Below are 27,382 nucleotides of genomic sequence, written 5' to 3' on the forward strand. Positions count from 1 at the left end.
TGTACATAGCCAGACAATCCTGCTGTCAGGGTGCCAATGCCTGAGATGATGGGGCGTCCAGGATTTCCAGGTTTATGGATCTTGGGTATTAGATAGAATATCCCAGGTCGGGGTTCCAGGGGTGTGTCTGTGCAGATTTGATCCTGTGCTTTTTCAGGAAGTTTCTTGAGCAAATGCTGTAGTTGCTTTTGGTAACTCTCAGTGGGATCATAGGGTAATGGCTTGTAGAAAGTGGTGTTGGAGGGCCGCCGAGCAGCCTCTTGCAGGAGAGTGAGTTTGGGGGGGGGGGGGGGGGGGCAGAGGGTGAGAACCTGGATTTGTGCTGGAAATGGCCCAACTTGATTATCATACACATTGTAAGGAGAGCTATTACCAGCAGGAGAGTGGGGTGGGAGGAGGTATTGTTTCATGGTCTCTGTGTATATAATGTCTTCTGCAGTTTCCACAGTATGCATCCGATGAAGTGAGCTGTAGCTCACGAAAGCTTATGCTCAAATAAATTGGTTAGTCTCTAAGGTGCCACAAGTACCCCTTTTCTTTTTGCGAATACAGACTAACACGGCTGTTACTCTGAAACTCATCATAAACAAATTTTCTGAAGGTGAAAAAGCAATTCAAGAAATACCCCTGCTTTCCTTTTATGGTGATAAAACATGAGACCCTATAGAGTTATATACAGCATTTTAGACACCTGTATAACTTTAGAAAACTGGACAGTCCTCAGGTATACATCCTTTGGTGATGATTGGACAGATTGAGACAGTAGGAGAAGCTTCTATCCCTAGGACTCCCACTTCCTTCCTAGCCTGCCCTTCCAACATGATTCATTTCCCTCTGCTACTAGTTTTCTAGCAATCCCCTGGGTTAAGAGCTTGCAGGGAGACAGCAGATGGTATTAGGAAGTCAAGCAAGCATATGAAAGTGGCAGTGCAGATATCTGGGGCTGTGTAGCAGGGGGGGTCACCCTGCTCTGGCCCTGAAGGGGTTAAAACAGCCCTGGGGAGCCAACAGTAAACGCAGCCCTGGAGAGGGCTGGGAAAAGCTGAGTGAGTAGCTGACCACAGGTGCGGCCAGCTCAATCAGGGCCTTATAAGAGGGCTGTGGGCCAGAAGCAAAGGAGTCTCACTCTAGGCCTGGAGTGGGAAGGGCTAGCTGCTTGGGGGCAAGGTACCTGGAGCAGAGCAGAGCCGTGCCGTGCCAGGGAAAGGCAAAGGCAAAGGGAGCTGAGGTACTCCAACCCCAAGCTGAAGGCCTTGCTAAAGGCCAGGAAAGGTACTGGGTCTACAGAGGTGTAGCCTGGGAATAGGCAGAGGCAGCTGGTCCTACGCCCCTTGCCAATGATGAGTGGCCATTACAGACTGCAGTCTGCCCCAGTGAGCAGGGGCTAGATAATGACTGGCAGTAGCCACTGAGGCAAGGTGTGTTTAGAGGTTGGGGGTTCCCCTGGGAGGGGAGACCTAGAGTGTGGGAGCATTGCCAGGGGGCAGGACACCAAGGTAAAGGGGCACCGGTGTCTGGGAGGGACACGGATGCCAGCGGCAGGCGAGACACCAGCCTGCAAAATGCGCTCTGAAGGCTGGAAAGAGCTAATTCCTGAGACAACCAGCAGGAGGTGCCGCGCTAGTGAATCTTCGCTTCGCCACAGGCCGGTAGCTGTAAGGAAGTGGGTGAAAAAGCCAGAGTCTGTTACAGCCTACTTGGTGGGTGAGGTTCTTTGGAAAGGGGGTGGGGAATTAAGAAGAGGACATGTTGGGCTAAGTATTCTAAGGGTTAACACCTTTTGAAATAAAGCATCTTTGTTCTTCTATGTGTCCAGTTTACATTCTGGTACTACTGTATGACTCAGAGCTATGTCACTTCTGTTAAGTGCAAAAACTGAATATGTGGCCTGTTGGTTTATGTTCTAGGGGAGTGGAAAGATGGGATGGAGAGCCACATTTTCATGAAAACATCTTTGTTCTTAACTGTTGAAACGACTGCTTGAGAAAAAGAGCAGCTTGCTGATTACAGTCAGCAGCAGGAAACCCAGAGTTGACCAATATGCCTGTATCAGAAAGTCTTTTCAGCCAAGAAAATTACAGTTTTAGGGAAGAAAGTGGAGAAACTGGGTCAGCTAACAAGTTTTTAGAACAGACAATCCTCTTAACTTCCTTAGCATCTGTATGGATAGCTTCTTTTTATCTATATTCCTTCCATAACCAAAAACTTGGTCTAAAAGAGATTAAGGATGGCTATGATACCCTAAAAAGCAAGAAAATAATAAGCTTAGCCACCTCTTAACTGTATCCTAATGCCCACACAGCATACTTCCACTGACAGTGACAGACTCCAGATCATCCAAAGGAATTTACTTCTGCCTTCAACTGATAAAGAAACATACTGCAAAGAACACATTCATCTCCTCCACAGTATTACACAAACCTTAATTACAACCTCAGCAACATTAGCAAATATTCAGGGTTGACACAAGGTAAGTGTCGTGTGTCTGTGGGAGAAGCATCAGGATGCAATCTATTTTGTAGTAATGAAATGGCAGTTCTCTTCAACAGCCTGTGTTCCATTGGAAACAATAAGTATGGCCATTTTTACTAGTGGCGCATATGTGTGCATGCGCACACATGCCCTACTAAAACTAAAAGCAGCTTCAGTGTCACTGTAAGTTATGAAAACTGGCAAGCATTTGAGTAAGGGAAAATTGTAACTATAATGGGCAATATGTGTGTGGGGGGGGAAGGGGTTACGACCTAATTCTTCACCTGTGCACACAAAGGTAGCTGGCAATGAGTTTTAACGATATGGAAATTTTGAAAGATTATAAAATCCAGCCATTTGTTACCAAAGGGGATCCAAAAGGTCAAACACTGGGCAACCTTAATATAAACAATTACAAATATAATATTGAATTCCACAGAGCTCTCCATTTAGCTATAGAACTGCGTGTTAATGTGAAATCATGGATGTGTGACCTGTAGAATTACACTGTTACGAGTTAAGCTAAGCCTCATTAAAACTGGGGTATGCAACTGCCATCCTTCATTTAAGATTGCTGTAAGAAATAGTCAGATCCTTTTTATGAAACAATAAGTCTCGACCCCAAACAGAAGTGCATGTCACTGCCCAAAACACAGGCACAAGCACATGTGAGGTTGCTCGGGAATTTGAACTAAATGGGTGGAGGGGGGCTTCCCAGGGACTGTTTTAGTAAAGTGGAGTGTATGTATGAGAGAGAGGCAGGAGAAACTCCAGGGAAGAGGAAGAAAGCCAGGTGCTGCCTGAACAAGCACAGAGTATGGCCCTGAGAAAAACCTATTGAAAGAGCTTTTAGGCTGAATGGGCTTGGAGCTATGAGCAAAGAAAATATCGCCAGTTGTTTGTTTTTCCTTCTGTGTTCAGGGAAACAGGACTTGGATGTTCTTTGGAAATAAAAAGGATTGCTTCAAAGGTACCTGCCTCCATCATCAATTTCTCCTCCCAATGGAAACAACCCAAAGGGCCTCAAACTTTGGCTAATTACTCATGTCAAAAGGGTAACAATATGTATTTCTCACCTCTCCTGCAGTTTCTTAAGCTTCTCTGGGTCTGCATGTTTGTTTATTTCCTTTGCACTTGTGGTATCACATGCTGTCATGCTGCTCATAGCACTACTTTGATTTTGTAAATCAGACACTGCCAGCAAAGCAAGTGGTAATTGATCATGTAATGTGCCAGCCATGTGAAGGTGGGCTGTGAAATTTGTTTGAAACAAAGATGGGTTGGAAGAATCTATAGATAAAAAAGAACTATGTGAATTTAGTAAGTTCTCTTCATCATGTAAGGCAGCATTTGGAGATGTGCTCTTTAAACCATTATCTATACTATCATCCAGTAGGCTATTATCTTCAGGTGTACTGACTATAGGGGATGAAGATTCATAACTTTCTGCAGCAGAAAAAGAATCTCTACTTCTTATAGGAGACAAGGGTCTACGAACATTAAACCTTGAACTTCCATCCAAATCCAATACTTGAGATGATACAGTTGTCAAGCTCAAATCTGTTGAGACTTCAGCTCTAGGTGCAGATTGTATTAATGATCTTGGAGTATTATATGCAGAATACAATAATGGTCTATGAACTGTTGACCTTGCAGAAGTAAGGAGATCAGTATAACGCCTCTGATTGCTTTCACAGGCTTGCAATTCTCTGTTATAAATATTGACACTAGGCCTATCTATAGAGCTAATGTTATTAAGAGTCTCAGCAATAGGAGCGCTGCCTGGTCTGCTTTCAGCTCGTGAGCTTCTTGAGCTAAATAATGGAGTTTCATTTTCATTTTTATTGCAATCAGCACCTTCAGAAGAATTCCCATCTGGAGTGTAAGACTTTCCATAGTCACTAGAGTTTCTTTGCCTTAATGAAGACTGTTCAACAGCTGTGTCCATTACATTGTGTTGTCTTAATGGTCCATGAGAAGATTCAACTCTTCTTGATGAAATGCTTCTATCGTATCCAGCTTCTTCAGAGTTACATTGTTCATCTTGTGCCAAGGATGTTCCACTAAATTTGCTAATTTGTTCTAGAGGAGTAGGAGAGTGATTTAGATTGAAAGAAAAGAATTCTTTCTCTAATATATCCTCTTTAGTATCATTTTCTTCATAGGAATCTTCCATGTTTAAGCAACGCATAGAATAAAAGTTTTCATCTCTAAACCTCAAAGGGGCCTTTTTAGTGGGTATAAGAGATGGACCATGTGACTCATTTGAGACAAAGGAACCATGAGCTCCCTGTAAGATAGATGCACATGATAGAGTTGGAGACTGCTGAGCCTGTGGAAGAATGCTTCCTATTTTGCTATCTTTGGCTAGACCTTTACGATCAAGATTTAGCTTAGAGGAATGGATTAAATTCCTTCTCTCTTGAGATCTCTTCTTGTTCGTGAGCGTAGCTTCATTTGTCACTCCAAGATCTGCAGTGAAAACAAAATCAACTTTCAGCATTTGATCCTTTTTGTTTCTAGTGCCTAACACATGCTCTAAATGGCGATTTCTTACTACTGCTGTTCTGGTATTGATGTTATGACATATTCAGTTATCGGTAACTGCAGTTCTAGTGCACTTTAACACAATTAGTAGACTTTATTCATAAACTCTTCTAGGGTTCAGACAAGAAGTCAATATTACTTTGCTATCTGGATACCTGTAAGACCACATAAAGGAAATTCATAAATCATGCTAAACGGTGCACTGGCACTTCTAGAGGTTCAATTAACACGTCTCCTTCCCAGCATAAATATTATCCCACCTACTACTTGCATTCAATGTGTAGTTCCAGAAGGAACTGCCCTTTTGTGATCAACAGAAATTATCACAATGTTTTTAGATTTTTTTTTTCTGTTCAAAATTTGTAGTAATACTTATTATTTGCAAATAGCATCATAGCACCTCTGTCTCAGGCTTTCAAAGCTCTTCACAAACTGAGTAGGTATTATCCATGTTTTACAAATGGAAAAAGTGATACAGAGATGAAATGACATGCCCAAAGTCATACAGCTTATCAGCAATAAATACGCAAACAGATTCTCTGTCACCCATTCTAACCACCAAATAATAGTCCTTCCTACGTGATTTGTACTGTTGGTAAAAGGGGTCAGAATGACATCCCTAAAATCTCTGTGCTCATTAGTGACTGTATCCTAGAGGATCACCCACCTGTAGGGAGTTCATTCTCCAAGACCCATCTAATTCTTGGTTGCTAAGTGCAACATAAAATGCCAGTTGTGGTCATAGCAATTGTTTCTAACATGGATGCCTAGAAACAGGACTGAGACATGCTGATTTCACAAAGACCACTGAACAGCAATCAATCACTTTTAGTCACCATTAATCTAGCATGAATGAGAATCAAGGACCAAGACCTGAAAAAGATGTCTGATATAGCCTGTCCTCCATTGCAGTATCCAAAAGAGCCAATTTAGTTTCTCTAGAAGAGGGCAGACCATCAGTCATAGGGGGAAGGCATCCTTTGTCAAAACTTTCCAAGTATGAATAAAAAGTGAGTAAGAAAATGGAACTAGGTCCTGTGTCTATTGTAACATCTTCTCACATTACATGAGTGTGTTAGGGAATGAGCAAAGAACCGCTATTAAGGGCACTGTCTAATAAAAGTGCATACGCTTACCACTGCTTCCTCTCTCTAAATTACAAGCAACTTCTTCCTGAGAAGTGCTCCTACAATTCCCATTGCCTTCAACAGGAGAACGCAGATGCATCCAAGGCATCTGTGGTTTTTATCTATGACCATATGCTTTTTATTTCTTTTATCACAGCACACAGTATAGACTCAGGGAGAGCAATTGCTTTCAGAGGAGGGAAAACAGATTGTGTTCACCTCAGACTTTTCACAGATCACTAGATTCATAGATCTTAAGGTCAGAAGGGACCATTATGATCATCTAGTCTGACCTGCACAATGCAGGCCACAGAATCTCACCCACCCACTCCTGCAATAAACCTCTCACCTATGTCTGAGCTATTGAAGTCCTCAAATCATGGTTTAAAGACTTCAAGGTGCAGAGAATCCTCTAGTAAGTGATCCATGCCCCATGCTGCAGAGGATGGCGAAAACCCCCCAGGGCCTCTTCCAGTCTGCCCTGGAGGAAAATTCCTTCCTGACCCCAAATATGGTGATCAGCTGAACCCTGAGCATATGGGCAAGATTCACCAGCCAGATACCCAGGAAAGAATTCTCTGTAGTAACTCAGATCCCACCCCATCTAACATCCCATCACAGGCATTGGGCCTATTTACCATGAATAGTTAAAGATCAAAATCACGTTATACCATCTCCTCCATAAACTTATCAAGTTTAATCTTGAAGCCAGATAGGTCTTTTCCCCCACTGCTTCCCTTGGAAGGCTGTTCCAGAATTTCACTCCTCTGATGGTTAGAAACCTTCGTCTAATTTCAAGTCTAAACTTCCCGATGGCCAGTTTATATCCATTTGTTCTTGTGTCCACATTGGTACTGAGCTTAAACAATTCCTCTCCCTCTCTGGTATTTATCCCTCTGATATATTTATAGAGAGCAAATCCTCTCTCCCCATAGCCTTCTTTTGGTTAGGCTAAACAAGCCAAGCTCCTTGAGTCTCCTTTCATAAGACAGGTTTTCCATTCCTCGGATCATCCTAGTAGCCCTTCTCTGTACCTGTTCCAGTTTGAATTCATCCTTCTTAAACATGGGAGACCAGAACTGCACACAGTATTCCAGGTGAGGTCTCACCAGTGCCTTGCATAATGGTACTAACACCTCCTTATCGCTACTGGAAATACCTCACCTGATGCATCCCAAGACCGCGTTAGCTTTTTTCACAGCCATATCACATTGGCAGCTCATAGTCATCCTGTGGTCAACCAATACTCCAAGGTCCTTCTCCTCCTCCGTTACTTCTAATTGATGCATCCCCAACTTATAACTAAAATTCTTTTTATTAATCCCTGTCAGGGTTCCTTCCCCACTCTGAACTCTAGGGTACAGATGAAAGACCTCCAAAGCTTATTCTAACTAGATAGGTTAAAAACTTCCCCAAGGTACAAACTTTGCCTTGGCCTTGAACAGTATGCTGCCACCACCAAGTGTTTTAAACAAAGAACAGGGAAAGAGACCACTTGGAGATGTCTTTTCCCCAAAATATCCCCCCAAGCCCTATACGTCCTTTCCTGGGGAAGTCTTGATAATAATCCTCACCAATTTTTACAGGTGAACACAGACCCAAACCCTTGGATCTTAAGAACAATGAAAAAGCAATCAGGTTCTTAAAAGAAGAATTTTAATTAAAGAAAAGGTAAAAGAATCACCTCTGTAAAATCAGGATGGAAAATACTTTATAGGGTATTCACATTCAAAACACAGAGGATCCCCCTCTGGGCAAAACCTTAACGATACAGAAAATGGGAATAAACCTCCCTCTTAACACAGGGAAAATTCACATAAACTAATCTACTTTGCCTAGCTTACCTATACAGTTGCAAAATTGGAGACTTGGATTAGGATGGGTTGGAGAAGATGGATTTCTGTCTGGCCTCTCTCAGTCCCAAGAGAGAACAAAAGGTAAACAAACAGCACAAACAAAAGCCTTTCTCCCCCCTGCCAAGATTTGAAAGTATCTTGTTCCCTTATTGGTCCTTTGGGTCAAGTGCCAGCCAGTTTAACTGAGCTTCTTAACCCTTTACAGGTAACAGGATGTTGCCTCTGGCGAGGAGGGATTTTATAGTACTGTATACAGAAAGGTGGTTAACCTTCCCTTTATATTTATGACACGCCCCCCAAATCACAGATAGGGTGAAACACTGGCTGTGATTTCTTCCTGGAGCTCTAGGAGAAAACAGTTAAGACATATGCATCTCTAAATATACTACTAACTGTATAAAGACTAACAATATATCCCACATCTTAAGGACGATTTGGACCAGTTGATTCGGGAAACTTTCATGGGAGAGTGCATCAGCCACTTTGTTAGAAGCTCCTGAAATGTGTTGTATGTTGAAATCAAAATCTTGGAGAGCTAAACTCCACCGAATAAGTTTTTTTTGTTATTTCCCTTGGCGGTATGAAGCCACTGTAGCGCGGATGGTCGATTTGCAGCTGGAAACGCCGTCCCCAAACGTATGGGCGTAGCTTTTCCAGAGCGTAGACAATGGCGTAACATTCCTTTTCAGTGATTGACCAGTGGCTTTCCCTCTCAGACAGCTTCTTGCTGAGAGACACAACAGGATGAAACTCTGCTCCCACACCACGCTCGGACGCATCTGTGGCTACTAGGAACGGTTTGTCAAAGTCTGGAGCCCTTAGCACAGGGTCAGACGTGAGTGTTGCTTTAAGCTGATTAAAGGCCTTCTGACGCTCTTCGGTCCACTGAACTGCATTTGGCTGTTTCTTTTTGGTTAGGTCTGTCAGTGGGGCAGCAATTTGGCTGTATTGCGGTACAAATTGCCTGTAATATTCGGCCAAGCCTAAGAAGGATTGGACCTGTTTCTTTGACTTTGGGACAGGCCACTTTTGGATAGCATCCACTTTGGCCTGTAGGGGGTTGATAGTTCCTTGACCCACCTGGTGTCCAAGGTAAGTTACTCTGTTTAGGCCTATTTGACGCGTCTTAGCCTTAACAGTTAGTCCTGCCTCCCTTATGCACTCAAAGCCTTTTGTAGACGTTCCAGGTGTTCTGCCCAGCAATCCGAAAATATGGCCACATCTTCAAGGTAGACAACTGTAGATGGTCTCCCAGTGGGATTGGGAGAATATGCAAGTTTTTGGAAGGTGGCGGGTGCATTCCGCAGCCTGAAAGGGAGCACATTAAATTCATACAGCCTGACCTGTGTGATGAAGGCTGAACTTTCCTTAGCAGATTCATCTAGTGGTACCTGCCAGTACCCCTTAGTTGAGTCCAAGGTAGAGATGAACTGGGCCCGTCCCAGTTTCTCTAATAGTTCATCTGTGCGTGGCATTGGATAGTTGTCTGGGTGAGTTACAGCATTTAGCTTACATATTTGCGTGGACTACCGTATCTCCCCGTCTGGTTTGGGAACTAGAATCACTGGAGATGTCCATGCACTGTGGGAGGGGCGGATTACACCCATTTGTAACATATCCTGGATCTCCCGTTCTGTAGCAGTTTTAGCTTGAGGAGACACCCGGTAAGGTTGGGCTCTAATTGGGTGAGCATTACCTGTGTCAGTGGAGTGGTATGCCCGTTCAGTCAGTCCTGGGGTGGCTGAGAATGTCGGCGTGTAGGTAGCGCACAGCTCCTGGATCTGCTGTCGCTGCATACGCCCAAGGGTCATGGAGAGGTTCACCTCTTCCACACCACCAGCACTTTTCCCTTCGTAGTAGACACCTTCAGGCCACTCAGTGTCATCTCCTCCCTGGGCTGTAAACTGACAAACCTTTAATTCTCTGGAATAAAAGGGCTTTAGAGAATTAATATGGTACACCGTAGGCTTTCGGTTTGAGGTGGGGAATGCTATGAGATAATTAACAGCTCCCAGGCACTCTTGGACCGTGAATGGACCTTCCCACGACGCTTCCATTTTATGGGCCTGAAGCACCTTTAAGACCATGACCTGGTCTCCTACTTTGAAGGAATGCTCTCTGGCATGTTTATCATACCAGGCTTTTTGCTCTTTTTGAGCATCCTTTAGGTTTTCTTTCGCAAGGGTTAAAGAGGTTCGGAGGGTGTTTTGTAGGTTGGTTACAAAGTCCAGAATGTTAGTTCCTGGAGAAAGTGTAAACCCCTCCCATTGCTGCTTCACCAACTGTAACGGCCCCTTAACCTCATGGCCATATACAAGTTCAAATGGTGAAAACCCTAAACTGGGATGTGGTACAGCTCTGTAGGCAAAGAGCAACTGCTGCAACACTAGGTCCCAATCATTGGAGTGCTTATTTACGAATTTATGTATCATGGCCCCCAAAGTTCCATTAAACTTCTCCACCATGCCATTTGTTTGATGGTGGTAAGGGGTGGCAACCATGTGATTTACCCCATGAGCTTTCCAAAGGCTTTCCATAGTTCCTGCCAGGAAATTAGCTCCTGCATCTGTAAGGATGTCGGAGGGCCAACCTACCCTGGCAAAAATGTCTGTTAGTGCCTGGCACACTCTTTTAGCCCTGGTGTTGCTTAGCTACTGCTTTCGGCCATCGGGTGGCAAAATCCATGAAAGTCAGTATGTACTGCTTTCCTCTGGGTGTCTTTTTCGGAAAAGGACCCAGAATATCCACGGCTACTCGCTAAAATGGAACCTCAATGAGGGGAGTGGCTGGAGAGGGGCTTTGACCTGGTCTTGGGGTTTTCCCACTCTTTGGCATACCTCACAAGATCAGACATAGGCAGAAACATCCTTGCCCATTCCCTCCAGTGGAATGACCTCCCCAAACGGTCTTTGGTCCTGTTGACCCCAGCATGGCCAGTAGGATGATCATGGGCTAAGCTCAAGAGCTTTTCCCGGTACTTAGTTGGAACTACCAACTGTCTCTGAAGATGCCAGTTTTCCTGGTGCCCACCAGAAAGAGTTTCCTTGTATAAAAGTCCTCTTTATACAACAAACCAGGATCGATTAGAAGAGTTGAGAGGCGGTGGGTTGCTCCATGCCTCCATCCAAGCTCTCTGGATGCTTTCATCTGCTTCCTGTTCGGCCTGGAACTGTTCCCTTGATTCTGGAGACATCAGTTCCTCGCTGGATTGTGGACCTGGGCTTGGTCCCTCTTGAAGCGATGCAGGTGATGGGGCTGTTTCTGTTGATGGTGAACCACTCTCAGCTGGTGCACTATAGGGTATTTTAGGCTCTGGCTGAGCCTCTTGTGTAGGGTCATCTGCTGCTGTTGCCAGTGCAGGCTCGGTGGTGCCCTCTGGTGTTGGAGCTGTAGACGGGGTTGCAAGCACTGGACTCAGTGCTGGCAATGGTTCTGGTGCTGGTTGCTTCACCAGTTTCAGTTTGGGGACTGGCTTTGGCTGGGTCTCTGGGACTGGATCCACTACGGCCGTTGCAATCGTTAGCAGGGGATCCGGTTTCACCACCTCCATCTGGGTCTCTGGTAACACAGACGGGGCCCTGGTGGAAGGCTCAGGAACAGGGATAGGTGTGAAAGCTTGCTTAGTCTGGCTGCAGGTGAGCATTCCCACCCGCTTGGCCAGCTTTACCTGGTTGGCCAAGTCTTCCCCCAGCAGCATGGGAATGGGATGATAATCATAGACTGCAAAAGTCCACATCCCTGCCCAGCCCTTGTACTGGACAGGCAAGTTGGCTGGAGGCAAATCTAAAGAGTTGGACTTGAAGGGTTGAATCATCACTTGGGACTCTGGGTTGATTAAGTTGGGGTCCACTAAGGATTGATGGATGGCTGACACCTGCGCTCCAGTGTCCCTCCACGCTATAACCTTCTTCCCACCCACACTCAGTTTCCCTTCACTCTAAGGGTATCTGAGAGGCATCTGGGCCTGAGGACCTTTGGTGTGACCCTGATGCAATGAACTGTAATCTGTTGGGGTTCTTGGGGCAGTTGGCCTTCACATGCCCCAGCTCATTACATTTAAAACATCACCCAGTTGACTGGTCACTGGGGCGAGGTGAGTTGCTGGAGAATGGTGTGGTGGGACAATAAGGTGTCTGGGTTTTCCTTGGGATGTAGGTGGGGCCTTGGGTTGCTCCCTGTGATAGGGTTTTGTTTCAGGTTGCCCCTTCGGATATTCGCCCCAACCGCTACTAGTTGGTTTTTGTTTTTTTTTTCTTCTGCCACCTCCACGCATTTGGCTCCAATCTCCCCCGCCTCGATTACAGTTTTGGGCTTCCCATCTAGGATGTACCTTTTTATTTCCTCAGGAACACCCTTTAAGAACTGCTCCATTGCATTAGGAAGGGCAAATCTTCTGGAGATTTAACACTTGCTCCTGATATCCAGGCATCCCAATGTTTCACAATGTGGTAGGCATGTCGAGTAAATGACACATCTGGTTTCCACCTTAGGGCTCTGAACCGCTGACAGGAATGCTTGGGTGTTAGCCCCATTCTGACTCTAGCCTGGGTTTTAAAAAGTTCATAACTGTTCATGTGTTCCTTAGGCATTTCAGCCGCGGCCTCAGCTCTACCATGTACTGGTCTGTAGAGATGCTGTACCCAAGGCAGGCCCTTTCGAAGTTTTCTAAGAAGGCTTCGGTATCATCGCCTGCCTTGTGGGTGGGGAACTTTCTGGGATGGGAAGCGGTACTTGGAGAAGGATTGCTAGGGTTGGTTGGTATATTCTGCTGAGCCCTTGCCTTCTCCATCTCCAGTGCATGCTTCCTCCCTCTCTTTTTTTTTTTTTTTATTTCTTTCTCCTCCATAGCTCTCTTGTGAGCAGCTTCCTCTGTCTCCACCCTGGCTTTTTCTGCCTCCATATCCAAGCGCCTTAAGGCCATCTATCTATCATGCTCTTTTTGTTTCCCTTCAGCTTCGAATCTGGCCAGCTCTAGTTTATTAGCTGCTTCGCTGGTAGTCATTTTCCTGCTTTCTTGTGCTTAACTATAGCTATACCCGAGAGTTGGGAGGGGGGGAGAAACTTGTGAATTTCCCTGCAGGAGGTTAACTACCCTGCCTTTAGGTAGAGAAAACTCCAGCTCAAAAAAGAAAAATCCCTTAGTTTTTTTTACAAACACCTCTGTCTCCAGGCAAATAGACAGAAAACCCTCTAGCTGATCTCAGCTTGAAAAAAAACCAAACCTCTTCAGGTCTGTGCTTTTGGTTCAAAATGATCCCACCCCTACCACCATGTCAGGGTTCCTTCCCCACTCTGAACTCTAGGGTACAGATGTGGGGACCCGCATGAAAGACCCCCTAAACTTATTCTAACTAGCTTAGATTAAACTCGATAAGTTACTGGAGGAGATGGCATGATGGGATATCATGATTTTGGCAATTAATTGATCTTTAAATATTCATGGTAAATAGGCCCAATGGCCTGTGATGGGATGTTAGATGGGGTGGGATCTGAGTTACTACAGAGAATTCTTTCCTGGGTATCTGGCTGGTGAATCTTGCCCATATGCTCAGGGTTCAGCTGACTGCCATATTTGGGGTTGGGAAGAAATTTTCCTCCAGGGCAGATTGGAAGAGGCCCTGCAGGTTATTTGCCTTCCTCTGTAGCATGGGGCACAGGTCACTTGCTGGAGGATTCTCTGCACCTTGAAGTCTTTAAACCATGATTTGAGGACTTCAGGAAGCTCAGACATAGGTGAGAGGTTTATTGCAGAGTGGGTGGGTGAGATTCTGTGGCCTGCATTGTGCAGGAGGTCAGACTAGATCATAATGGTTCCTTCTGACCTTAATATCTATGTATCTAAGTTTCCATTAGTATTTACTTCATTAAAGACATTAAAGAGGGCTCTATCCATATCCAAATTAGATCCCAGCAGTCTATAGCGCACTCCAAGCACTATCCCAGGGGATGCTCTAGTAATTTTCTTCCCCAATGTGATTTTTGACCAGACGGACTCTGTCTTATCCATTCCATCACTTCTTATTTCTTTACATTCTACCTCATTGATATACAATGCTACTCCACCACCTTTTACCTTTTATTTCTGTCTTTCCTGAACAGCACATACCCTTCAATACCTGTAGTCCAGTCATGACTGCTATTCCACCATGTTTCTGTTATCCCTATAAATATCTGGTTTCACTTCCTGCACCAGTAGCTCTAGTTCCTCCATTTTGTTACCTAGGCTCCTCGCATTGGTGTACAAACATCTTAATTTTCGCTGTTTGGCCTCGCTCACATTCTTTACCCGATTAGGCATGGACATGCTACAGCCAGTATGACCTATTAGACTGGTATCTACACTGCTCTTCCTCCTTATGTCCAGTCTCCTACCCACGGCTGTATCCTTTCTTACTTTGTTTTCTTCCCTCTTAATGTTAAAATCTGGCGTGGAGATTACCTGGACATCTCCCCCAAATTCCTAGTTTAAAGCTGTCATAAATATAAAGGGAAGGGTAAACGCCTTTAAATCCCTCCTGGCCAGAGAGAAACCCTTTCACCTGTAAAGGGTTAAGAAGCTAAGATAACCTTGCTGGCACCTGACCAAAATGACGAATGAGGAGACCAGATACTTTCAAAGCTGGAGGGGGTGGGGGAACAAAGTGTTCTCTCTGTCTGTGTGATGTTTTTGCCGGGACCAGAGCAGGAATGCAGGTCAGAACTCCTGTAAAGAGTTAGTAAGCAATCTAGTTAGATATGCGTTACATTCTGTTTTGTTTAAATGGCTGATTAAAATAGGTTGTGCTGAATGGAATGTATATTCCTGTTTTTGTATCTTTTTGTAACTTAAGGTTTTGCCTAGAGGGATTCTCTATGTTTTGAATCTGATTACCCTGTAAGGTATTTACCATCCTCATTTTAAGAGAGGTGATTCTTTTACTTTAATTAAAATTCTTCAAGAACCTGATTGCTTTTTCCTTGTTCTTAAGATCCAAGGGTTTGGGTCTGTATTCACCTATGCAAATTGGTGAGGATTTTTATCAAGCCTTCCCCAGGAAAGGGGGGTGTAGTGCTTGGGGGATATTTTGCGGGGGAGACGTTTCCAAGTGGGAACTTCCCCTGTTCTTTGTGTAGCGCTTTTGGTGGTGGCAGCTTTTAACCTAAGCTGGTAAGAATAAGCTTAGGGGGGTCTTTCATGCAGGTCCCCAAATCTGTACCCTAGAGTTCAGAGTGGGGAAGGAACCTTGACAAAAGCTCTCTCGATCAGTTGTGCCAGCCTGCATCCTAGAAGTCTATTTCCTTCCCTACTCAGATGAAGTCCATCCCGAGAGAACTGTTCTCTGTCCATGAATGCCTCCCAGTGGCCATACATCCCAAAGCCCTCCTTATAGCACGACTGCCTGACAGTGGAGTATTAACGCCTAGGCCTAGGGCGGCAAATTTGCAGGGGCGGCAAATTTATAATAGCAGCCAGAGGCTGCTTCCCCCGGTGCCGGCTTGTGCCCTCTGCCCCTGGCCCCGCCCCAACTTCGCCCCAGCCCTGCCCCCTCTCCTGAGCGCACCACGTTCCTCCCCCTTCTCCCCTCCTTCGTGAACCTGTTTCGCGCACAAGCACTGGCAGGGAGCGGGGAGAAGCAGGATCCGGCAGCGCACTCAGGGGAGGAGGCAGAGTGGAGGCGAGCTGGGGTGGGGGTGGCAATTATTTCTGGGCCTAGGGGTGGCGAAATCATTAATCCGCCGCTGCTGCCTGAGCCACCTATTGATAGTCATAATCTTGTCACACCTTTGTTGCCCTTCTCTAGGAACAGGCAGAATCCCACTGAAGATCACCTGAGCCTCGATTTCCTTAAGAGTCTTCCCCAGCCTGGCATAGTCTCCCTTGATACGTTCCACCGAGAATCTACCGGTATCATTTGTTCCCACATGAAGGACGATCAGTGGATTCTTTCCCGCTCCCTTTAGGATCCTCTTCAACCTCAGGTCCACATCCCGTATCTTAGCACTTGGTAGACAGCACACCCTTCTATTCTCTGGATCAGCTCTGGTTATAGGCCTGTCCATTCTTCTCAGTAAGGAGTCCCTGATCACGTAGACCTGCCTTTTCCTGGTGACGGTGCAATTCTCCGGTCTATCCCCTGCTCCCTCTGCCTGCAAGTTCTTTCCATTCCTATTCTCCCTTGTAATCCTCTTCAACCCATGCTGTATCCTCCTGGGGCTCATATTTGGTGTAGTCTCCATTGACTCTTCCCCTTTTCCCATATGATTAGCCACTCTTCTCTTCTTCCTTGCCCTTCCACCTTCAGTGACCACCTGCTGAGCCCCTTCTTCATTTTCCAACTCTACAAACCTGTTCTTTAGCTCTATTTCTCCTTCCCTAACCCATCTTTTCCTCTGCCTGGTTCTCTTAGTCACATGCTTCCACTGTCCATTTTCTTCACCCAGCAGTCTCTCCTCAGAGTTCTTCAGTCCTGCTTCCACCTGCAAGTCTGAGCTTTTCCCTTCAGCCGCCTCATGTCTTTGCTCCATAATCCGCTCGAACCCCCTTCTAAACTCAACCAGACTTTCCACCTGCATCTCCAATCCTTGGATCTTTTCTTCCATCAGCTCTATCAGATGGCATTTCATGCAGACAAAACTCTTTCCAGGTAACCCCTCCAGAACATGTACATACCACAGCTTCCACATCCAATCATCTTGATTGCGTCTTCCACTACTTAGATCACTACCACTGCTGCCTCTGTATCTGTCATAGTCTTCCCACCTAAATCCTGTTAATCTGGGAGAAACAAACCACACCAAAACACCACCACCCACAGCAAAAACAAACTCCAAACAAGCACCACAATACAAACGCCCCTTTCAAACCCCTCTGTTTACAACTCTGTTTGCTGGCTCCTGTGCTGCTGCAGCTGTCTAGGTTGTATCTGCCTCTTCTTACCATGTTCTACAATTAAGAAGAATAACATGGGAAGAAGAGGTGATACAAAGCACCTGATGGCCAAAATTCTGATATCCTATCATAAAGGTATTGGTGAAAGGTGTGGTGGTAATGAAGTTGTTTGATTAAATTGACCCAACAGTGAGAGGAGAGGGACAGAGAGAGAGAGGCTAGGCCTACAAACAGGACAAAGCTAATACCTCCCAAATTCTAATGAGAGAGTAGCTGTGAGAGTGACTTCTTCTGGGGCTTTGGGCAAGTCACATAGGTCAATATTTTAAAAAATAACTTCTTTTTTTTGGATGTCTCCATTTTTGAGTGCTCAGCTACAGACGTTTATGGACTGATGTTCAGAGTTGCTAAGCATGAGTAGCTGCCATTAACATCAACTATTTAAAAAAGTAAAAAAAAAAAAAAAAACCTGAGGCATACAAAATTAGTGCACTTCTGAAAATGTGGACATTTAACATATCTGCCTTGTATTTACCCAATTTCCTAGGGATAGGGAGTTGTGAGGATTAATCACCTTAAAATTTTTAAGCACTTTGATAAGCACTAATGATACTTTATTTTTTAGTCTCTTTGGAATATGACTTTTCTACAGATCACCAGATAATAAACCTAGGATATTTATATGTTTGAATGTTAAGTCAATTCTCTGACTTTTTACTGAACAGATATTCTTTGTTTATTACATATAGTAACTATTTAAGTTGTTAAAATGTGTAATATATAGTACAGAATATATGCTGCTCGAGTGGGACATTTCTCGTAAGGACAGCAAGATGAACTCGTGGCTCCACAGATGATGTTGACAGGAGGGCTTTTGTCTTCCTCAACTGTGGGATGTTCCAGGAAGGAGGACTTCAGGGAAGTTATGGGGCCCCTGTGACTAAGAAGGAGAACAGCATCTTCACACACAACTCACCAACATAGTGCATACTGCAACCTGGCCTGAACCTGATAGGATCCAACTACAAGTGTCAGGTCTGGGTCAGCTGGAAGAGCAACCGACGCTTGGATCAGGTCAGCTCTCCTCCTCCTGCCCATGGGGTTGGTGCAGCAGTGGCTTTGACCCGCTCTTGCCAGCTGCTGCCCCTTTGCCTCACTATGTGTGCTGTGGAATGCATGTACTGAGACGTCACAGTGCCTCTCGCGCTGCAGCATACATAGCACAGCAGGGGATAGTGGCTAGCAATAGGGCATGTAGCTGCTGCTGAGCCAAGCTGATTCCATAGGCAGGAGGAAACATTGGTGCTGACTCAGGAGAGAGGAGGGATGGGATGGGCTGGAAAATGACTCCGCTTTCTCAGGCTCGGGTCAGTTGAGTTTGGGACTGGGTCGGGTTTAAAAACTAGGCCCAAACAGACCTCTAGTAGTGAGCAGGACTTTAAATTCAGTTCAAAGGGGGCAGCTGACAAAAGCCCATAAGTAGGTTTAAAAATTGGTGACCTTAACAGAGGGTTAAATGTTGGGGGTGGGGAGGAATGGAAAATTACAATAGTCATTGGCACAGCAAGAGGGATAACAGTGGGGGAATCTGCTCAACATCTTAGATATTTATAGACAAAAGCAAGTAGTATGGGGAATGAACAGGAGGCACTGGAAGTAATACTACATAAACTAAATTATGACTTAATTGGCATCACAGAGACTTGGTGGGATAAATCTCATTACTGGAGTATTGGTATAGAGGGGCATAGCTTGTTCAGGAAGGACAGGCAGGGACAACAAGAAGCGGTGATGCATTATATATCAAGAATACAAATATTTGTTCTGAGGTCCAGAAGGAAGTAAGAGGCAGATTAGCTGGAAGTCTTTAGGGGAAGATAAAAGGAGCAGGGGGAACAGGGACAATGTCATGGTAGGGATCTGTTATAGATCACCAAATAAGAAGAAAGCCCTGGCTGGGATGATTTAGTCAGGGATTGGTCCTGCTTTGAGCAGGGGGTTGGACTAGATGACCTCCTGAGGTCCCTTCCAACCCTGATATTCTATGATTCTATGATTCTAAGAGGAGGTGGAGGAGGCATTTCTAGAACAAATAACAGAAATATCCAAACATAAGATGGGGTAGTAATGAGGAACTTTAACTACCTAGCCATCTGTTGGAAAAGTAATATGGCCAAAAAAAAAATCCCTTAAGTTCTTTGAATGTATTAGTGACAACCTCTTTTTTTCAAAAGGTAGCAGAAGTAACCAGGGGGACAGCCATTTTAAACTTGATTCTGACCAACAGAAAGGATTTGGTTGTGAATCTGAAGGTTGAATGCAATTTTGGTTGAAAAAGATCACGAAGTGATAGATTTCATAATTCTAAGAAAAGGAAGGAATTAAGCAGCAGACCAACAGACCTCAAACAAGCAGACATGAACAAACTCAAAGAACTGGTGGGTAAGGACTTATGGAAAGAAAAAATAAGGGAAAAAGAAGTTCAGGAAAGATGGCAGTTTCTTAGAGACAAGATTGAAGGCACAACAGCAAACTATCCTGATGCGAAGGAAAGATAGAAAGACTAGGAAGAGGCCAATATCACTCCATCAGGAGGTCTTTGATGACCTGAAAATCAAAAAGGAATCCTGCAAAAAGTGAGCACATGGACTAATTGCCAAGGAGGAGTATAAAAGAATAGTATATGCATGTAGGAACAAATTCAGAAAGGCTAAGGCACAAAATGAGTTACACCTAGCAAGGGATATAAGAGACTCTTTAAATACACAAGGAGCAAGAGAAAGGCAAAGGAAAGTGTAGGTCCTCTACTTAATGGAAAAAGAGCTAATAACTGATGACAACACAAAAGCTGAGGTGCATAAGACCTATTTTCTTCAGTCTTCGCTAAAAGGTTAATGGTGACCAAATACTTTACAGAATTAATGTTAACAACAAGGGGGTTGTATGCAAGCCAAAACAGGAAAAGAACAGATTAAAGAATATTTAGATGTACTCAAGGTGGTAGGGCCTGATGAAACTCATCCTAGGGTACTTAAGGAACTAGCTGGAGCAATCTCGGAACCATTCGCAATTATCTTTGAGTACTCCTGGAGGATGGGTGAGTTCCCCAAAGGCTGGAGAAGGGCAAACAAAGTACCTATCTTTAAAAAGGGGAACAAAGAGGACCTGGGAAATTTATAGACCACTCAGCCTAACTTTGATACCTGGAAAGATACTGGAACAAATTATTAAATAATCAGGTTGTAAGCACCTTCAGGATAATAGGATTATACGTAATAGCCAGCATGGATTTGTTAATAACTAATGATGCCAAACTAACCTAATTTCCTCCTCTGACAGAGTTATTGGCCTAGTGCATGGAGGGAGGAGGGGAGGCGCAAGGAAGCTGTGATATATCTTAATTTTTAGTAAGGCTTTTGACACAGTCCCACAGGACCTTCTCATAAGCAATGAAGGGAAATATGGTCTAAATGGAAATACTATAAGGTGGGGTGCACAACTGTTTGAAAGAAAGTAGTCAGACTAGTTATCAATGTTTTGCTGTCAAACTTGGGGGATGTGTCTAGTGAGGTCCTACAGGTCTCATACTAGTCATAGATAAGGGAGGGTATGCTTATAAAATTTGCAGATAATCTCAAGTTTGGAGGGGTTGCTAGCACTTTGGAGGACAGGATTAAAATTCAAAACGACTTTGACAAATTGGAGTATTGGGGGGTTATAGTGGAGCACAAATTAAATGTGTCAACAATGTGGTGCATATGCAAAAAAGGTGAATATTATTCTGGGGTGTATTAACCGGAGTGTTGTATGTAAGATACAGGTTGTAATTGTATCACTCTATTCGGCATTCGTGAGGTCTCAGCTGAAATATTGTGTCCAATTCTGCATGCCATACTTTAGGAAAGATGTGGGCAAATTGGAGAGAGTTCAGAGGAAAGCAACAAAAGATTTAATTTAGAAAACCTGCATTCAAGGAAAGGTTATAAAAATTGGACACATTTAGTCCTGAGAAAAGAAGACTGAGGGGGGACCTGATAACAGTCTTCAAATACGTAAAGGGCTATTATAAAGAGGACAGTGATCAATCACTTCTTATCCTACCTTCAGTGGACATGAAGAATAATGGGCTTAAACTATACCAAGGGATTAGGTTAGATATTAGGAAAAGCTTTCTAATCATAAGTGTAGTTTAAACTCTGAAACAGGCTTCCAATCACTGGAGGTTTTCTAGAACATGTTGATCGAACACCTGTTGGGAACAGTCTAGGTACACTTGCTCCTGCCTTAGTGTAGGTCCCTTTTTAATCCTATGATTGTGTGACCCTGTCTGTGGCTTTACTGCAACAGAATATCCAGTTAATGGCAACCTATTTGGCCAGTTCCAAGGCATGAAGTTGTGTATAGCCATGTGTTAGATTAGAATTTCAGAGGTATTTATCTTATACAAAAGTTATCAAAGATTGAAAAATAAAATGCAGTAATATGTGATGCTTATTTTAGTCAGTATATTTGTTATTTTAAGAATTTTTAATAGCTTCTTCAATCAAGTGGATCAGCCATTTATTTAGATAATAGGCTGAATGGAATTTAGAGGATAGATACATTTTTCTAAAGCTATACATTTATTAAGACTACTTCTTTATTTAGTGAATTCCTTTTATGTCTCCTCTATGGTTATATCTATATAGATATAATCTGTATCTCAAATGAGAATATCAGTTAATTAAGGCTTTGTTCTCATTTACACTAAGGCCTCTTTTATACTGGTAGTTTAAATGGACCTTAAAGTGAATGTAAATGACAGTTTAAGGCCTCTCTAGGGTACTGGAGTTGGGACACCATGGTATAAATGATAAATGGATCTGTAAGAGTTCAGCAGCCTAGAAACAGACTGTTCTACATTTCTACAGACCAAAAGAGTTGTAAAGGAGATTTTTCTCACCAGATGCGCTGGTAACTTGTGCCTTTGCCTGCAGCAATGAGGCCTGTCTGTCTCTTTCTTCCAATTTTCTCATATTCTGTGTGTCTGGGCTTCCCAACAATCCTCCCTGGCTCATTCTCTTCCTCCTTAATAATGATTGCTTCTGGGCAGCTGTTAAGTATAAAACCTTTTCAGTAATTTTATTATATTTTCAGGGAAAGAGCTTCCATTAAAATATTTCTTCATAAAAGACCTAGAAGATAAGTCCCTACAAGGTCTGCCTCTGCAGAGCAAGAAACTGCATCGGCACTGATTTCTCTTTTTGGCAAATCTTTTGTCATTTATACTCAATTGAAAATAGAAAGAAAAATTTGTATTTCAAAGAAAAAATGCCAGACAATTTATTCCTGCAAAATGTGTATAATAGCTTTTGATATACAGAGTCCTATTCAGTGAACAGAGATTTGGGGGGTTATCCAAACTCACATTTAGCTTCACAAAATCGAAATACCAATCTCTTTTCATTAAGAGAGCCATAAAGAAACATTAGAATTTTTTCAAACAACTCTATTTTTAAATTTCAAACTTTTTTTCAAGGAAAATAGCTTTTCTGAACAGCTGTAATTAAATGAATATGTTCAAAGCAGTGGGAATTTCCATAAATCTTCGAAAGCTGAAGCAAAGACCTGTCTTCTCCAGTAATGAATCACAGCTGAAGTTCTATCTGTTAGGAGGTTTGGTGGCTGGTCCCACTCCATTACATACTGACCAACTGTCCAGTTTGGTGGTCAACCTCCATATCCATAGGGTAACTGCTTTTTCCAAAGACAAACTAAGGATTCACCTGGCATAGAAATTAAGGTTCAGATTTTCAAAATCTCAGTCAGTCCTTCAACTGCTCAACATGCGCAATGGGGTCCAGATTTTCAAAGCTCAGCTGCCATTTATGCACCTAAACAAGGACCATATTCTCAAAAGAGCTCATTGCCCAATGCACACCTAATGTGCTGAGCTCTTTCAAAAATCTATCCACTTACAGTTGGAAACATGAACTCAACTCTTCTGAAAATCCAGCTGATTGTGGGTACTGATCTCTCTGAAAATCTGGCCCTAAATGAGCTTTCTGCCCAGGGAGATTGTTAACAGGATTTGCCAGAAAAGCATTAGGAAATTTGATAAAGAGACTTCCAGTTTAAAATTAGCTAGATCCTAAACAGATTGAGCTGTTGCTATTTTTAATTTTTTATACATTTTGTAAAGTTGGATTTACCCTCATCTGAAAGATAAAGGCCAAAGATAAGCATCTCTGGTCTGAAAGTGTCATATATAGAGATGGACCTGAAACAAAAAAATCTTCATTTGAACATCTCCAAACTTTAGAGAGCATTCACAATCCCAATCCAGATAGATACTGACTTCAGCACTGTGCCAAAAAGGTAGTGGGGCCAGGCAGAAGAGAGGGGTAAGGAACAGCTGTTCCATTCAGCATTTTCCCTGCACAAACCAGTGGATGTGAACCATATATTAATTAATGCCAAGACTAACATTACCTCCTCCCAGATGCTCTGTGACCCTTTTCAAGGAGTCTAAAGTGCAGCTGCCAGAGGAGCCAAGAGATGCTACCTATCAAGAGATGGGGAGCAGGATGCATACCCAACGTCTGACGTGTCAGGCCCTATCCTATGGATCTTTGGCCTCTATGTATTTGGCAGCCTATATTCCTGCTCTTCATACAGACCCCATGTAGGTAACAGAATGATAGGTTACATCTTCATGGACACAGGGGCTGTAGCTCTCTTCATGCAAGTGTTCCCCTTCTGTGTGCTTCTGTGCAGGAGGGGAGGACATGTCTCCAAAGTAAACAAAAAAAAAATCTGTATTTTCAATTAATAAGGCATTCCTAGGAGTTCTGGCACTGGTAGTTCACTAAGCAACTTGTTTCCAGCTGTGAGTAGGATAGGGCTCTGCTTTTCACTTGGCCTTGGAAAGAAGAGGAATTAAATGTTTCAGTGAGTGTCAAGAACCTTGTTGGCTGCGATAGGCACCAAGAAGGGAGAGCTGATTTACTTTGGGCTGGGATCAAGAGGTGATATTGAGCCACTAATATAAAAGGACAGTTCAAGACGAAGGAATGAAGATTTTTGCTTCAGACAATAAACAAATATATAGAAACCTTCTGCCCCTCTTACTAAATGCTACTTTTCCCAGTAACTGCAGTGCCAGAAAGTGCGAAGATTAGGTCCAAAAGATAATTAATAGACATCATCTATTTATTTTCAATTTGGAAAAACAGATTGGTAGCATAATAGACATGACTGATATTGCCTCTGTGTATAACTAAAATTAAAGGGCTCAGACTGTTCACCTTGCTGAGTATGCTGGAGATGTTTATGGTTTCATATATGCAGAGGAACTCTTAATTAAGGCTTAATTATGTACCACAAATATCTTTTTATTTTAGAACACAAGAGGTGGGATTTTCAGTGTTAGGAACTTTAATGTCTAATAAGTGAGAGAGTAATGTAAACATTTATTGAGCTTTTTAATTTGCCCCAGTTCCGATGTGAAGCTGAATTGATTTCCAACTTTGGGGAAGGCCTGCTGCTTGTGACAATGCTCCTGGGCACTCTGCAATAGAATCCTCTGTATGTTCACATTCATACAAAAAAGTTTATGTTAAAATAATACTGAAAGAGCCTCTTGCATTCTGGTTTTGCAAGTTACTGTGTTATGAAACATAGCAGATAAGGAATTAAGAAATCTGATGAATTTCATTGAGAGCAAAAAAGCAAACAGGCAGGTTGAAATCACTGCATACTGCTTTTGCTGTATCCTCCCCAGCACCATGCTGTCAGTAGCACAGAGGAAAAGGGGAAGGACATTCCAGGTGCTCATAATACCATACAGGATGGGGGTAGACTATACATCTGTAACAAAAATTCACTGTAAAATGAGCCCATTATAAACCCACTCATCTTTACTGCAACAGCTAGCTTGAGTTAGTAAACTCTGGTTACAACACGTGAGCTACCCAAGGCCAGGTGAGAGTGAAGACAGTGAAACAACAGTTCGGCCGCAGCAGCACCTGTGGTGGCTCAGGCTAGACACCTGAGCATATACCCCTGCATAACATGTTTGTTTGAGCACAGCTAGCACATGTATGACTACCAGCTCTGGAAATCGCATCTCCCAGCTGCTATGCACACATACCCAAAGTGTGTGAACAGGAGCTGGGTTAGGAGCCAAACTCAAATTATAGCTTGACCTAACAAGCATTTAAAAGTGATTTAAAACATGACCTATAACCACAACCAGACCTGGGGGGAAATAGTTGTCCATGAGAAACTGGTAAATAATACACAGACATCATACAACGAACTCCAATATTAGTGCCATGTGAATGTGGGAATCTTTGGTGCATAGCCCCACTTGACTCATTACACAGGCAGAGGAAGCCACAAACTTAGGTGCACCTCTGACGGTCTTGTACCAGGACAAGAATAGAGTGACATAAAACAACACCAAGAATATTGCCATGGTGTGGCTAGGATATGATGTACCCCACAAACCACGGCACAGGCCACACAGTAAAATGCAAACATTGTGAATGCCTTGTACCAATACAAAAGAGTGGTCAGGAACTTGCTTTGCTAGCCGGTTCCTAGAATCCTCTCATCCTACACCTCTTCAAACCATGGCAAAGAAAAAAAGCAGGACAGATAGGAAGACCGACAGTACATAGAATCATAGGACTGGAAGGGACCTCGAGAGGTCATCTTGTCCAGTCCCCTGCACTCATGGCAGGACTAAGTATTATCCAGACCATTCCTGACAGGTGTTTGTCTAACCTGCTCTTAAAAATCTCCAATGATGGAGATTCCACAACCTCCTTAGGCAATTTATTCCTGTGCTTAACCACCCTGACAGTTAGGAAGTTTTTTCTAATGTCCAACCTAAACCTCCCTTGCTGCAATTTAAGCCCATTGCTTCTTGTCCCATCCTCTCAGGTTAAGAACAATTTTTCTCTCTCCCTCCTTGTAACAACCTCTTATGTACTTGAAAACTGTTATCCTGTCTCCTCTCAGGCTTCTCTTTCCAGACTAAACAAATCCCTTTTTTTTTAATTTTCAATCTTCCCTCATAGGTCTTGTTTTCTAGACCTTTAATCATTTTTGTTGCTCTTCTCTGGACTTTCTCCAATTTGTTCACCTCTTTCCTGAAAGTGCCGCCCAGAACTGGACACAATACTCCAGTTGAGGCCTAATCAACGCAGAGTAGAGTGGAAGAATTACTTCACTCCTGCTAATACATCCCAGAAGGATGTTTGCTTTTTTTGCAACACTGTTACACTGTTGACTCATTTAGTTTATGGTCCACTGTGACCCCCCCCCAGACCCGTTTCCGCAGTTCTCCTTCCTAGGCAGTCATTTCCCATTTTGTATGTGTGCAACCGATTGTTCCTTCCTAAATGGAGTACTTTGCATTTGTCCTTATTAAACTTCATCCTATTTACTTCAGACCATTTCTCTAGTTTGTCCAGATCATTTTGAATTTTAATTCTATCCTCCAAAGCACTTGCAACCCCTCACAGCTTGGTATCATCCGCAAACTTTATAAGTGTACTCTCTCTACTGTTCTCTAAACCATTGATGAAGATATTGAAGAACAGAACCAGACCCAGAACTGATCCCTGTGTGGACCCCACTGGTTATACCCTTCCAGCATGACTGTGAACCACTAGTAGCTCCATCTAGGTTGCATTTCCCTAGTTTGTTTATGAGAAGGTCACGTGAGACAGTATCAAAAGCTTACTAAAGTCAATATATACCACATCTACCGCTTCCCCCCTATCCACAAAGCTTTCTTTGACAGAGTAGCAAGCCATCTGGTCAGTATGACACGATTTGTTTCTGACAAATCCATGCTGACTGTTACTTATCAATTTTATTATCTTCTAGATCAGTGGTTTTCAAACTTTTTTTTTTCTGGAAACCCCAGTTGAAGAAAATTGTTGATACCCACAACCTAATGGAGCTGTGAATGAGGGGTTTGGGGTATGGGAGTGACTCAGGGCTGGGGCAGAGGTTTGGGATGCGTGGGTGAGGGCTGCAGGGTGGGGCTGGGAATGAGGGGTTCAGGATGTGAGAGGAGGCTCTGGGGTGGGGATGAGGGGTTTGGGGTGCAGGAAGGGGCTCCAGATTTGGGGGGGCTCTGGGCTGGGGCAGGAGGTTGGGGTACATGAGGGGGTCTGGGCTGGGGGTGCAGGCTCTGGGGTGGGGCGTGGGATGAAGGGTTTGGAGTGCAGGAAGGGGTTCCGGGTTTTGGTGGGGGCTCAGGGCTGGGGCAGGGGATTGGGGTGCACACTTTCCTTCGGCAGCTCCCAGTCAGCGGCGCAGTGGGGGTGCTAAGGCAGGCTTCCTGCCTGTTCTGGCACCATGGACCACGCTGCGCCCTGGAAGTGGCCAGCAGCAGATCTGGCTCCTAGGTGGAGGCGCACAAGCGGCTCTGTGCAGCTCTCACCCGCAGGCACACCCCCCACCCCCAGCTCACATTGTCTGATTCCTGGTCAATGGGAGTGTGGAGCTGGTGC

At 43.8% G+C, this 27,382-nt stretch overlaps 1 protein-coding gene and 1 long non-coding RNA gene across 4 annotated transcripts in view; one reads left to right on the forward strand and one right to left on the reverse strand.

Annotated features, from left to right (window-relative positions):
• Positions 1–22,180, forward strand: part of LOC122463921 — a 31,961-nt gene extending 9,781 nt beyond the window's left edge. Inside the window, exons 2-4 of one of the 2 annotated variants that reach the window (XR_006287680.1) lie at positions 2,303–2,470; positions 3,394–3,527; positions 22,008–22,180. This is a non-coding gene — a long non-coding RNA (uncharacterized LOC122463921). The remainder of the gene's footprint in view (positions 1–2,302; positions 2,471–3,393; positions 3,528–22,007) is intronic. The other variant, XR_006287681.1, reaches the window with a different exon arrangement.
• Positions 1–27,382, reverse strand: part of MARCHF10 (membrane associated ring-CH-type finger 10) — a 101,181-nt gene that overhangs the window by 33,846 nt on the left and 39,953 nt on the right. For both annotated transcript variants that reach the window (XM_043536884.1, XM_043536882.1), the window contains exons 5-6: positions 21,814–21,963; positions 3,549–4,944 (exon numbers count right to left, since the gene is read on the reverse strand). In XM_043536884.1, coding sequence (XP_043392819.1) covers positions 3,549–4,944; positions 21,814–21,963 — 1,546 coding nt within the window. The remainder of the gene's footprint in view (positions 1–3,548; positions 4,945–21,813; positions 21,964–27,382) is intronic.

The sequence above is a fragment of the Chelonia mydas genome, chromosome 27 (genome assembly GCF_015237465.2).
Source record: "Chelonia mydas isolate rCheMyd1 chromosome 27, rCheMyd1.pri.v2, whole genome shotgun sequence".
NCBI classification, from domain to species: Eukaryota; Metazoa; Chordata; order Testudines; family Cheloniidae; genus Chelonia; species Chelonia mydas.